Source organism: Suricata suricatta, chromosome 17 (genome assembly GCF_006229205.1).
Source record: "Suricata suricatta isolate VVHF042 chromosome 17, meerkat_22Aug2017_6uvM2_HiC, whole genome shotgun sequence".
Lineage (NCBI taxonomy): Eukaryota > Metazoa > Chordata > Mammalia > Carnivora > Herpestidae > Suricata > Suricata suricatta.
In genome coordinates, this window is record NC_043716.1 from 44179641 (window position 1) to 44193344 (window position 13704).

Below are 13704 nucleotides of genomic sequence, written 5' to 3' on the forward strand. Positions count from 1 at the left end.
TCTGCCTTCCCACTCCCTGTGACAGCCACCCAGCCACTTAGAGTGACAAAACATGGCTCACATGTGGGAAGGGGAAAAAGCAATATTTGCTAAGCAAGAGCTGTGGTTTTATTTTTTTTTTAATTTAAAAACATGTTTATTTTTGAGAGAGACAGTGTGAGTGAGGGAGGGTCAGAGAGAGAGGGAGACACAGAATCAGAAGCAGGCTCCAGGCTCTGAGCACAGAGCCCGATGTAGGGTTTGAACCCACAAACCATGAGATCATGACCTGAGCGGGTCAGACGCTCTCAACTGACTGAGCCACCCAGGAGCCCCTATTTTTTCTTTCTATTATTGTCTGTGTTTATCCCTCAGCTGCCTCCCTCTGCAGCCAAAGAGCAAGAAGGTGGGCTTCCGAGCTTCCCAGAAGGGAGGTCAGACCCTCAGCTTTGTGCTGCCTGGGGCCTAACATAAATGATCCACCTTCTGCCCCTCAGTCCCTGCCTTGTTCCCCCTTAAATTGTTCTGGGGAGAGTGGGTGCTCCTTCCCAGCTTCATCCTGCTCCAGTCCCTGCCAACCTGGACCTTACAAACCCTGGGAGAGACCACCATGCAGCCGGCAGGCCCCAGGGGGTGGAGGGAAGGCAGTGTGTGTGCGTGTGCATGTGTGTGTGGGGCGTGCTACGGCCCTGCCCCTCCCACCTTCCCTTGCTGGGTTCAGCCACTTCTCAACAGGGGTCACCTTGAGCACAGCTGACCATGGAGCCATCAGGTTACCACAGGTAACCATAGGCACCAAACAGGGTGTTCAGTGATGGGGGTGGGGAGGTGGATGAAAGAGCAGCAGGAGGACCCCTCTTCCTTGCCCCCTCAGACTGTCGACATTTGCAGCTGGCTGAAAGCACGAATGGCTTGGCATTGGCCTTCACCTTTCAGGTGAAGCATGGCAGCCTTTTTCCTGGATACTGTCTACCTAAAGTGTTAGTCAAGATGGGCTCAGCTGGGCTCGGTACTTAACCCAGATGTTTGGGCGGCTTAACACAGGGTTTATGTATTTATTTTACTGATGAGTTTATTCTGAGTCAGGCGACTTCTCAGGACAGCTGCCTCCTGTGTGGAGACGGCATGATTCAGGTTGCTTCCATTTTGTGTCCCTTCAATATGGAGACCCCACCATTGGCCCGTCTGTGTCAGAGGAAGAGAGAGCTGGAGGGTTGAGTCCCAGTTCTTAAATGCTTTGACTCAGAAATGGCACAGTTTACTTCCACTCCATGCCCCCCGACCCCCAAAAGGCCAGAGTTAGTCACATGCCCAACCTAACTTCAGGGGATGCTGGGAATGTTGTCTTCCTAGGACTCCAGAAAGAGGAAAATAAGATTTGATAAAAACATTGTCTCTGCCACTCAAAACATGCTTAAAAAAAAAAAAATTGAAGGGAGCCTGGATGGCTCAGTCGGGTAAGCGTCCAACTTTGTCTCAGGTCATGATCTCACAGTTCATGAGTTCAAGTCCCATGCTGGGCTCTGTGCTGACAGCTTGGAGCCTGGAGCCTGCTTCAGATTCTGTGTCTCTTCTCTCTCTGCCCCTACCCTGCTCATGCTCAGTCTCTCAAAAATAAGTAAATGTTAAGAAAAAAAAATTGAAGGCAGTAATTCGAGATATGTATATGTGCCCTCTTAGAGCATCTCCTGTTAGTACATGGTGTTTGGTTTTGTTGTTTTTAAGTAGGCTCTGCACCCAATGTGGGGCTTGAATTCACAACCCTGAGCTCAAAAGTCCCACCCTCCACTGACTTAGGCGGCCACGGTGCCCCTCTGTTAGTATTTGAAAAGCCTCTGAAGGGCTCGCTTCGGCAGCACATATACTGAAAAGCCTCTGAATAGTATTGCAGTAAACACAAAACCCACCTTTAATCCATCATTTCCCCAGTTTATTTAGTCACCGGACTTTTTTCCCTAAGTGTAATATTCCTTAGAACTGGTATTCTGAGGTGCAAACTTGTCCTAAATGAGTCAACTGTTGCCCTTGGTTTTCTTACCCTGTTTAACCACTCTCGGGGCACGGAAGTCTGGAATATCACACCACCCCTCCCCCCTCCAATTGTCGCCAGCTCCCCTGCAGGCCTCCCCTCCCTGCTTCCTGTGATTCATACCCGGCCAGGCAGCCTTTTCCAGGAACTCATCACTGTGAGAGGTGGGCCTTAGTCACAGATGCATATTTGGAAAGGACCAGAGTCCAGCCTCTGACCCGAGGAAGAATTTCTTCCTAATCTGTTCAGGATGGGGCCCTTCCCTTCTGCTGGATCCCTCCAGAGACCCAGCACTCACTCGCTTACCAAGCCTCTTTTGGCACCATTGGGCAGCTGAACATCCCGTCTGGACCCTGCTCCCCACTAGGCTAGCTTAAACCCTCCAGAGCAAGACTGCAAAGCCCGTTCCTCATGTGACAGATGTCTGAGGCCCCAACCGCTCTTGTTTCAAGTGTCTGTGACAGTTTCTGAGCTCCTCAGGGCTCTGCCCTCCAACCCCAACCCTGTCATAATGTCAAGGTAGGGGTTCCCCCATCATCCTTTCGGCTTGGGCTTGGCATTCCGTTTCTTGATATCTTCTAGGATCTTGACTGGGTCCTGAATTACGTTTGGTGATTAGTCACTCTTTCCAGGTTTGTGTTGCCGGAGGCAAACCCAGTGAGCCCGCTGCAGTGGCTTCATCCAGAACACTGAGCAGGCCTGGGAAGAAGAAGGTGAATTCGGAGAGGCATAGGTTGCGGAGGGCAGGGAAGAATGCCTCCTTGACTCACCTGGCAACCCTCTCAGAGGCCCAAGTTCACTCAAGTCTGTCCTTCAGGCCCAGCCCCTCCTGTTTCTGGAAACTGCTCCCTCTGCTACCTGCCATCTTTGGATAAGATTTCCCAGGGGCTGTATGTTCTTACCAGCCCTGCTACCTCGGCCCACAGCCAACCGGCCCAGATACAAGCTCACTGGATCTTTGGCCTTGGCAAAGGGTCAGAGTCAATCTCTCACTAAAGTGAAAGATGTAGGTTTTTGATCTTAAAGGAAATGTTGGTCTGCAGGGGGAGAGGAAGAAGGCCAACATGTGATCAGGGCACAGGGCGGTGCCTGGTCTGCTGGGAAGGGTCCTGCATCAGGAGGTTGGAGGCAACAGGCAGGCATCCATGGCATCCTGCAGCCCCTCACGCTCCTTGGGATTTGTCTCGGAGGGAGGGTGTGTCCATGGTTCTCGGGGATGGTCCTGGTGCCCAGGCTGAGGCCGGGAGATGGGACGGTGGCAGGCAGAGCAGGAAGAGCCAATCCCAGTGCGTTGTGAGCAGTCCCTTCCCGTGATGCAAAAGAGGTGCCTCCGCTGCTTTCATCAGACGCAATGAAAGGAGAAAGGAGGACACGTGGCAGGATTCTAAATTCCAACCAGACTGGCCATGGGGCTCCTTCCTTGGCGTGTAGGGAGATGGATTATGTGCCCCTGACACGCTCAGATCATGGCTTTCCCAGCACTGTGCCGGCAGTTACTGCGGTGGCTTTAGCCCCTTCACGGGCTTCTTGGTCCAGTACCCCATTCACTGCATACCCCCCCCGCCCCACAAACGTGTCAAGGGGCGTTTTAGTCCCAACCTGGCCAGCTTCCTGGAATTCAGCCCAAATCAATACTTTTGGCGACTCCGTGCAGTGTTTCATAGAACCTTTTCCCACAGCCTCCAAGGAGGATGTCCCAGCCCCCTGAGCCCTGCTGTGGACACCAGTGGGCAACTGTGTCCCGCCCCCCCACCCGCTGAGTCAGCTGCTCACCTTCACCACCCAGACATCGCACCAGGAAGACAGCCAGGAGGGACCCCTTGCCTGACAGGGAGGGTCAAGTCTTTAAGAAGATGCAGTCAACTTCCAGATCTAAAACTACCTTTATTTGTCGGTGGGCGCAATGTAGGATGCCGTCACGGATCAGCAGAATTATAAAACTGTACAGGAGGTACAAAAATAGGCTGTTTAACTTAGATAATCACCCTCACATGAAGCTTTAAAAATACACATAAAAATTGTACAATCTGGCAGTTTATAAAATATAAAGCTAAAAAGAGGATTGTAGGTTCACAAGGAGGGATTCTATCACACAATGAACACAGACCCATTAAACAACCGTCCACAGAGAAGACACAATGGCACGGAATTTTCTTTAAAAAAAAAATCACTTAAAAATGAAAATTTTTACCCTGACCAAATCATTCACCCTTTAATGACAAAACTACTGTGAGGCGTCCATCCCGTGGAAGGATACAGTATAACTTTTCCAGTTTTAAAATAGTCAGGGGTGTGTTGTCCAAAACAAATCTGCCGTGCTTTAAAAGCAAGTGCAATTGTAACCGGGTATACTTCAGAGTAAAAATTAAATAAATATAAATAGGTTAAATAAATAGGTCGTTGCAAAGAGAACACCACGTAAGGTCTGCATCTGAGAATGCCGCAGGGTTGACTGGTAATGCTCTAGGTAAGTGGGGACTCCCCCGTCACAGCTTTTGGGATGCCGGAAAGAAATACTGTACCCCGCCGAGCCCGCACAGAGCACAGGGTGAGGCGGCTGGGGTGGGGGCTTTGGCCGGAAGCGTGAGGGCTGCTCCAGCGGCAGGCTCGCTGCAGGCGCTCTCCTTGTGGTTGTCCAACGAGTACGGTGAGGACTTACGCGCTGATACAGGAAACGGGAACCTGGGCGACTCGTGGGAAATCACTGTTTCACAAAGGAAACAAAGTACGGGAAAAGGAGACACTTTGGTTTAAAAGATAATAGTCCAACCTCGGAAGGCAGAATTTGGGCCCATCTGTATGGGACACCTGGCAACTTTCTTCTAGGAAAGGCCAATGCCAGGCCACACTCAACTGAAAGGATTGCTCCAGGATGGTGAAGGCATCAGCGAGGAAAAGACACGTATACGAGGAAAAGGGATTTCAGGAACTCAACGAGCAGAGAGAAAGCTAAAGAGAATTGATCGAGACTCCCGACAGGCGCGCTGCGTGCTTCCTCTTCCAGCTCTCGGGGCAAAGACGGCAGCGGAGGTAGAACCAGTCTACCTTCCATGAGGACCTCAGGGCTGAGGATCCACTGAACAGGGCTGGAGAATGAAAGCAGTCTCGGGACACCCAAACCTGGCCAGAGTGCAGCTTCTGAAGAGACTGAAGAGCGGCCGAGAGGAGAAAGGCCTACAACCCCGAGGCCCCCCACATCTGCGAGAGGTCAGATGAGCAGCCAAGTTCATCTTTCACGGCAGTGAGAAAAACTGCAATGGTAAACAAATCGCACTCACACAAAACCTTACCCAAAGTTGACTCTGAGATAAACACCTTTCTTCTAAAGTTGGTACAAAGAAAATACTTTGCTGGGCCCACTAACCTGTGGATCTTCTAATACGTGTTAACGGGTCAGAGTGAAACCCAGGGTGACTATGGCATGGAGAGGGAGGGGGAGGGACAGTCTGCCGCACCCCGGGTTTTATGGCAGCCACTAGATGATTTAGTGACTTACCCAAAAGTGCAAGTGCTCTGATACCTAGTGACATGTGAGCTCTTTATCCACTGAAGTAAAAAAGACTCAAGAAGCAACGGGAAAAATTCTGACAGGTGCGCTGAAGACAGATTAGACATGAGATTCAACACAAGATTTAACGAGGGTATCCTTGGGGTTCCGAACAGATGTGACTAAATTCTGTCGTAAAAAATGAAAGTAGTGTACTTCTAAAAAGTTAAACAGCCTTTCGGAAATCATACTAAAGATCAAAGAGCTCAGCTGCTACGTGATACATAAGGCTGAAAAACTCTGTTCTAGCAAAAGACACCTTCCCCTTGCGCTGAGCACAACAGGAAACCAGAATTCTACAGATTAGAACAAAATATAGTGGATGATGCCAAAGGTACTTTCACAAGTGCCCACGTGAGACCTCTTCAAACCTCCCAAGGGACTGATGAGTGACCAGGTTCTGAAAAGTGACAGACAGAAGGCCAACAGAGCCGTATGGACAATGGTGAGGGTGCATCAGAGCAGGGAGAGGAGAGGCGTCTGGCTGTGTTCCTGAAAACTGGGCGGCGTGGCAGAAGATACCACGATGCCAGCCAGTAACACCAGGGCTCCACGGTATGAGGTAACTGGTGAGGTTTAAAGACGCAGGATAATGCCAATTTAAGAAGAGAAGTGACCTCAGGCGTTACGAAAGGAAGGGAACTGGATTCTACGAGGCAGATGGCCCTTATACAAACCCACCGTCCGCAAGCACGTCACAGAAGAAACGGTGAGGTCTCGGTCAGTCAGTGTACCCTTGCTCCTGAGTGCAGTCTCCGAGCTCGCCAGCACTGATGAAGCGTGATGAGCCACTCACCCGGCTGGACAAAGGACCCGGGAGACATCTCCTTACTTCGTACCCTGATCACACTTAACTGCTAAGGCTCTCGGTAGAGAAAAGACAGAATTTTTGACTAAAACTAAAAATTAAACTAGTTTCAGCAAAAAAGATGGTTATTGACATAATTTAGAGAATATCACTTCGAAGCTCTTAATGGATGTATATAGCCTTGCTATAATGTGCTACTTTTCAGCATCAGAGCATGTTCTGAACGTGAACGCTCTTTCTGGACGGGAGGGAGACTTTTGGTGCCACACAAAGTAGAAAGCGTACTACACAGATCTTGCATTTAGCTTCTTCACAAGTAAACTTCAAGTTCGGCTTACCTATGCTAATGCAGCATTCATTCTACAGTATGATCAAAAGAGAAAGTGATTAAAATCTGCCAGGAGAAACGTAAAAACCTGCCCACGAAGCATGTGGTGACCTGGCCCCGGCTCCACTCCCCTGGCCCGTCCTGCCAGCTCCAGGGACGGGCTAGCCTCACTGCCCAACTGCCGGCCCAGGGCTTTTCCCAGGGTGGCTGAGAGGGTCCCACCTGGCCTGCTCCCGTGACAGGGAACTTACCACCTCTGGCACCCAGATGCTCCTAAGCATCCCCCCAAATCCACCAGAGGCCACCGGGGCACTGAGTTACAGTGAACTCAGGACTGAGTGTTGTCTTCATTTCTAAGAGCTCTGCAGACATGGCCTCGGCTTCCAGTGTGTGGTGCTGACCTGGCCCAATGCTGCGCCCCACACTCAGACTCGCTGGCGCCAGCGAACACTGGCTATAGTGGCCTGGAGGCTTCGGGCACATTCAGGAGGAATGAGGCATCTCTGATCCCCGCGAACGACACCCTCTGTACGTCCTCCTCCTTGGCGCTGCTCACCTCGGGAGCCCTGCTCCGAGCAGAGGCTGCCCACGTGCATCTCCGCCTAGCTGGCTGCGGAGAGAGACGCTCCTGGTCCTGCACGTAGGCAAAACGTAGGGCTCCCTCCTCTCTCTTCCTTACAGGCTGACATCAAACAGGATGTTTAAAAAGTTTGAGTCTGAAGCATGTGCATCCACGAGAAGGGGAGGAGGCCTTTCACCGCCTCTGGGACGGGCCCTCCTTGGCAGAGGATCCCTGAACGAAAAGCCTTCATGGCCGACAGCTTCCCAGCATCCTGTAGGTCAAGGGGGGGTCACGTTTCCCACTTCCTGGGGGAGCATCATCTTCTGCTGGCTGCAGAACGGGCAGCTCAAGGCACTTGGTTTGGGAGCCTGGTCTCCCTGCTAAGCCGGGAGGCTTTAGGCTCAGACTTGTAGAAACCAGGCCCTCAGTCACAGCTGGGGCCACCAGAACGGGGGCCACCCTGGCTCAAAGGGTGTCTGGAGTCACTGGGGGCCGGAGCTCTGGGGGCTCGTGCAAGTAGTAGGGCTGGAAGAGCCTCTCGTGGCTGCAGGGCTCCATGGCCCGGTAGGTGTGGGAGAGGAGGTGGGGGAAGCGTGACGTGAAGTAGCGCACAAAGTCGTCGGGGAGAGAGCCCAGTGTCTCCCGCACCTCTGCGGGGAGCTCCCGGTAGTGGTGCTTCTGCAAACAGGGCGGACACACAGACAGGGCGGTTAGCAGCTCGGACGGCCCAGAAACACTGGTAAAAGTTCCTCTTACTATTCAAGGAGGACAGAATGTTAGCTGGTTTTCCGAAAGGGGAAAAGGCTTATGGATGCAACAGTCCATCTCACTTGCTTCCCCTCACTCAGGAGGAGGCCTCAGAGCCGGCCGGGACCAGCCCTGGGGAAGCAGGAGGGAGCTTTCCGCGGGCCAGGCCTGTGTGGGAAGGTCCCGCTAAGGGAGTCTGTGCGGCGCCCATCGGGCAGGCACAGGCCGTACAAGTCAGCAGGGACCAGCAGCATCAGAGAGCGTGCTTCCCGGCGCAGAACTCCTCCCCTCAACAGCCCTGGACAGAAAACCCATCTAAGGCAACAAAGAGCCTCCGGGAGGTCAGAATTCTATGAGTGGAAGGACCCAGAGGCCAGAAAGGAGGAGGTCGGTGGCTGTACCCCAGTTGCTGGTCTCATCTGGGCTTCACGCCCCCTTACCTTGTTTCTCATGGCCCGGAGGAGGTCTCGGACGGAGCCACCTTTGTAGGTTCTGAATTTACGCAGATCTAGAGGAAAAGAAGGACTACAATGCAACAAACACATTCCAAAGACGACGATTCCTGGGGCTTCCGGGGTTTAAGCGACCAGACAGACATGACGTAACTACGCCGTACTTGTGCCGACAGCAGTGTGTCCCCCAGAGTGAACCCGAGGGCAGTGCCAGTCTGAATTCTGCCACCCGGCTGCACCCACAGCCAGGAATAACCGATGAGTCAGGGCACGGCACTCATCACTCCGCTGTCACCCTAAGCATCAAACATGAAACCCACGTCAGCGTCAAGGTCTGATTTGTGCCCAAATCCCAGAGGACACACCCACAAAAGCCTCAACCCTGTGAGGGGCGTTTGGAGCCCAAACGCTCTGGAGCTGCCATTTCCAAGTTCACTTCCTAGCAATGGCTGCGGCTCTCGAAGCAGGTCTGCCGACGTCCGCTGTCAGGGCCTCGCGTGCTCACCGGTCTGCAGGGGGACGGTGATGTTCTCTCTCCAGTCCATCTTCACCACAGCCCTCCCGCCTCGCTCCAGCTGCTTCACTATCGGGCCGTCCAGGGACTCCTTTTCTATCCTGTCACTCACGTCCTGTGAGGGTGACACGGGCAACAGGCGACAGTTAGTGTGCTGGGGTGAAGCTGGAGGAGCGACACAACAGGCCACGGAACGGTCACTGCCACATGACCGCAGGCCCGACTGAAGTCTGCCTCAGAACTGGCAGCAAGTCTCTGTCCCCTCACGATCCGTTCACTTCGCCCGTGAGCAGCCACGTCTGGGGCTCGGGGAGAGGCCCACATGGACATCGCTGTGACAGAGATGTGTCACACCTCTCCACGAACCCTAACGCCTTGCCCACGTGCCCACGTGGACGTTCCATACGGAGCCCTATGTGCAATCTGTGTTCATCAACAGACAGCCACCATCACCACCGAAGCTCATTTCTGATTTACATCTTGTGCTTTTCTGCCCACCCAGGGACACAGGACAAGCTCAAATCCAGGACTGGTCATCAGTCCTCATGCAAACAGTTAGAAAAGACGCAGGGAGCCCTCTTGCAGAGGGAGAGCTGCGGACAAGAGCATGGGCCACACAGGCCCTGCCCCGTGTCTGAAGGGCTCCGCCTGGGAGCGAGCTCCAACAGCCGAGGCAATGGAGCAGCGAGCGCCACCGCATCAACGCCGCCCCGCCTCAAGGTCCTTTCTTTCTCTGAGGAAGATGAAGCCAGACTGGCCAACTCTCGGACTTGTAAGTGCTACGGGCAAGCCTGGGAGGGACAGACTTCTGCAAAGCTGGGACAGCTGGCTGATTCGATGGAAGCCAGGTGTGTTCACAAGACACAGGACTTGGAAAAACATGAGAGTTTAAATTCTAACCCACTGGAGGGGTGGAGGTCCCTCTGTGTGAGCTTTATTCCTGTTCTACATCTTGTCACCATCCAAGGAAGCTGGCTGGTTTTCAGAAGTCCCTGGAAGACAAGGGACCTCAGAACTCTGTTATGACCTGTGCAACACAGCATGAGCCTGATGTTAGCCACACCCACTGCTGCCATGGAAAAGGGCATGAAACCCTGCCCTTCCCAATCCATCCAGTGACTAAGCATCTGCCATGTGCCAGGCAGTGTCTTGGGCGGTGGGGACAGAGCAATGAACCCAGAAATCAACCATTCTTGCCCTCGAGGAGCTTACAGGTCCTTCACCAGAACCGAAGCTCCCGTCAGATTCCAGGACACTTTGATGGTCACTGCTAAACCCAAGCTCCCCTCTGGCCCAGGAGGAAAAGCACTGCCCCATGTGCCTGCTTCTCAGAGCGGGTGTGCCAGGCCGGCTGTGTCTGGATGAGCCATGCTGCGCTGACTCCAGAAGACTGAGAAACACATGACCTTTCCACAAAGCCACTCGGCGGGCAATACCACAAAGCCTGCACACAGCCAAACCACTGGAGGCGCTCACGGCTACGGAGCCTATAATTTAAGATCTCAGAATCCACCTTAAGCAAAGAGAGATATGGGCAAAGACGGAGTAAAAAAGGATGAAAAGAACCCAATGTAAGTAAACGTTTAGATTTATGAGACTTGAATGAAATATGATGTCTATGATTTGCTTCGAAGTAATCAGGCGGAGAGAGAGCAGAGGTTCAGTTAGTCCTTGCCGGAGCTGGTGACGGGCAGATGGGAGTTCATTATAGCATCCCCTCTGCTTCGGTGTGTATGTCAAAGTTCCCAGAATATAACGTGTGACAGAGTACTAGAGTCGTTAAAGTTTTAGAACTTTAACATGGAAAAAAATTGTTAAAATACGACATTAAATACCATATTAATGTACTATTAACAATATAATAAGATACTATGTTAAAATACTATGTACTTTAAGAAACAAGACACAAAATTGTATGTGCCATTTGAGCTTAATCACATTTTTATCTATATGAAAAAAATATGTGAAAATGTCAACCACGGTTATCTCTTGGTTCTGGGATTACGAGTGTTTTATTGTATTAATTCATTATTTTACTTTATTTTACTTTATTTTTGCCTTTCGTTATACTTTCAAAATCTGGAAGAAGTTCAATGAAGACTTTTGAAACGAACCAACCAGGGCAAGAGACGCACCTGGAAGAACTGGAGCTGCTTTTCCAGGCCCCAGAAGAACGGGTGCTTCAGCACGCTCTTCGCAGATGGGCGTTTCTGAGGGTCCATTGCGATCATCTTCTCGATTAACTCCCGGGCAATGACGTCCTCTACAAGGGAGGAAAATGAACAAGTAACTGATTATCCTGGGCCCACAGCCACAATGAAATACTCCGACCTTCACAGCGCACGTGCCTTGTGATTTGAGATTCTACCGACGCAAGCTCACTCCGACAGTGTTAAGAACTTGCACAAACTTCAGCTGGTCGGGGCGGGGGGCGGGGGGTCCTCACCGCAGTCTGTGAAAAGGAGTAACTGGAAATCCCCGCTCTCGGGGGCTTCGGTAACACTGCCTCCATGCACTGGGCTGGGCTATTAGAATGGTGCCCTGGTGAGGGGCGCCTGGGGGGGCTCAGTCGGTTGGGTGTCGGACTTGGACTCAGGTCATGATCTCATGGTTCACAGGTTTGTGCCCCATGTTAGGTTTGCTGCTGTCAGCGCAGAGCTCACTTTGGATCCTTTGTCCCCCTCTCTCTCTGTGCACCCCCCTCTAACTCATGCTCTGTCTCTCAACAATGAATGAACATTAAAAAAAAAAAAAAAAAAAAGAGGGCACCTGGGTGATCATCTGACTTTGGCTCAGGTATTGATCTCATAGTTCATGAGTTCGAGCCCTGAGTCAGGCTCTAGGCTGACAGCTCAGAGCCTGAAGCCTGCTTCGGATTTTCTGTCTCTCTCAAAAATCAATAAACGTTAAAAAAAAAATCTTAAAAAAAATGATGCCCTGGTGGAATACCTATCAACTTGGAGTATCTATCTCTTCAAGATGATGTTATAATACAAGCATGCCAAAGAATAATATGCACTATTTAATTCCATTTTTTTTAACGAAAGTATACATATCTATCTAAATAGATGATTGGGATAAGATATACAAAAGTATTAGTAACAGGAATTCATCACTTTGTAATGAATAAGATGGATCTTTTATGCTAATCTGTTTTTTCTATAAAGAATAAGAATTAATCCATGAGCAAAATAGTGAGTTAGTTTTAAATTTTTTAAAAGGTGGCACTGGGTGTCATGGGCCAATTTTAACATAGGAAACGCTGAAGTCAGGAAGCAAGACCTATTACCCCTGCACCCCGAGAGCCAGACCCACAGACCGTGGCCTGCACTCAGGAATTTACAGAGCACAGACGGCTGTCCTGAAGGTCGGTGCACGAAGAGACCTCCGACTATTTAACGCTTATGAGCCACAAGCTGGAAAATAGAGGTCCTTGTGCAGGTCACACAGGTAACTGGGGGACCTGAAGGAACTGCAGGGCTGCTTGCCTTTAAGGAGGAGGTGCTCCAAAGACAGCCCAACCTTCTACCAGCTTTGGAGCAAGTCACTGATTCACTGAGGCCCAGGGGACAAGCAGTCAGAAAGAAGGGCCTCTAGAAGCACTGAGCCGGCACCCTCCCAGGCCATGGGGGGCACCTGGGCAGCTGGAGTGCCTCCTGAACCGCCCCCTGCCGCCCGCTCACCGTGCTTCTCCGGGTGTAAGCAGTCGAGGCTGTAGGCGCCCAGGAGGATGTTGGCCTGCCGCTGCAGGGACTTGCCGAAAGGGTGGCTCCCCTCAGATATCACGTAGTAAAAGACACAGCCCGCAGAGAAGATGTCCACTGTGTAGGTCTGAAAAGAGACGCAGGGTGTGAGCGGCCTTTTGGAATACTCTCATCCTCACTGAGCAGCAGCGAGGATGAGAGTGTGGCTGCTGCTTCTACCACCTTGAAGGGTCCCGGGAGACTCGACTAGCAGGCCAGAAGTGCCCAGAGCAGCGCTGGCACCCACTGGGGCTGCGTATTCACAGTGGGGAACGTGGGCTCTAGAGCCAACTAGCTGGGGTTGGAAGTGATCGAAAAGTAGGAGGGAAAAGCAGACGATTGCCCACATTTGCCCTTTGATTCATCTGAACATGAGGCCACATGGAAAATGCCAGCAGCATGCTATTCACACAGAAGCTCTTTGATAAAGAAATGTCACGCTCCAGCTATGTGCGCCACAGGCCCCAAGTCTTGGATGCAGAGGCTCTCATCCCCAAAGATGTGAGAGGCTGGCAGTTTCCCCCAGAGCGGTGCCCACTACTCACGGGATTGTCCTTACAGTCTTCGCTCAGCATCTCTGGAGCGATCCAGCCTTCTGTGCCAGGCACCCCTGAGCGGCGGCTGAAACTGTGCCTGCCCACCGCCAGCTTCTTGCAGAGGCCGAAGTCAGAGATCATGGCCTTGATCCTGCCATGTGCGTTGGGCATGGACAGGAGAATGTTGTGGGGCTTCAGGTCTCTGTGAACTAATACAAAACTCCAGATCAGTCCGAGATTTACCACGAGCAATGTCGGGCCTTCTCCTGTGGTGGGAGTGCACTCTTCTCAGACTCCCAGCGGACCTGCTGTACTCCCAAGCGTTTTCTGGTTTGCAGCTCTGAAAGATTCTGCCTCAAATCCTTATTGTCAAAAAAATACAAACCCTCCAGGCACACCAGTGGCGAAGCCAGGATTCTCAGCAGAGGCAAGGACCGCCCCAGCAAGGGAGCCCCTCGC

General features: G+C 51.8%; 1 protein-coding gene across 1 annotated transcript in view; it reads right to left on the minus strand.

The window, feature by feature from the left end:
- Positions 1–3872: 3872 nt before the first annotated feature.
- The window catches only part of ERN1 (endoplasmic reticulum to nucleus signaling 1), a 51356-nt gene continuing 41524 nt past the window's right edge, over positions 3873–13704 (minus strand). The window contains exons 16-21 of the mRNA XM_029927070.1: positions 13255–13454; positions 12650–12797; positions 11102–11229; positions 8958–9081; positions 8441–8508; positions 3873–7931 (exon numbers count right to left, since the gene is read on the minus strand). Of these exons, the coding sequence (XP_029782930.1) occupies positions 7719–7931; positions 8441–8508; positions 8958–9081; positions 11102–11229; positions 12650–12797; positions 13255–13454 (881 nt within the window). The 3' untranslated portion in view covers positions 3873–7718. The remainder of the gene's footprint in view (positions 7932–8440; positions 8509–8957; positions 9082–11101; positions 11230–12649; positions 12798–13254; positions 13455–13704) is intronic.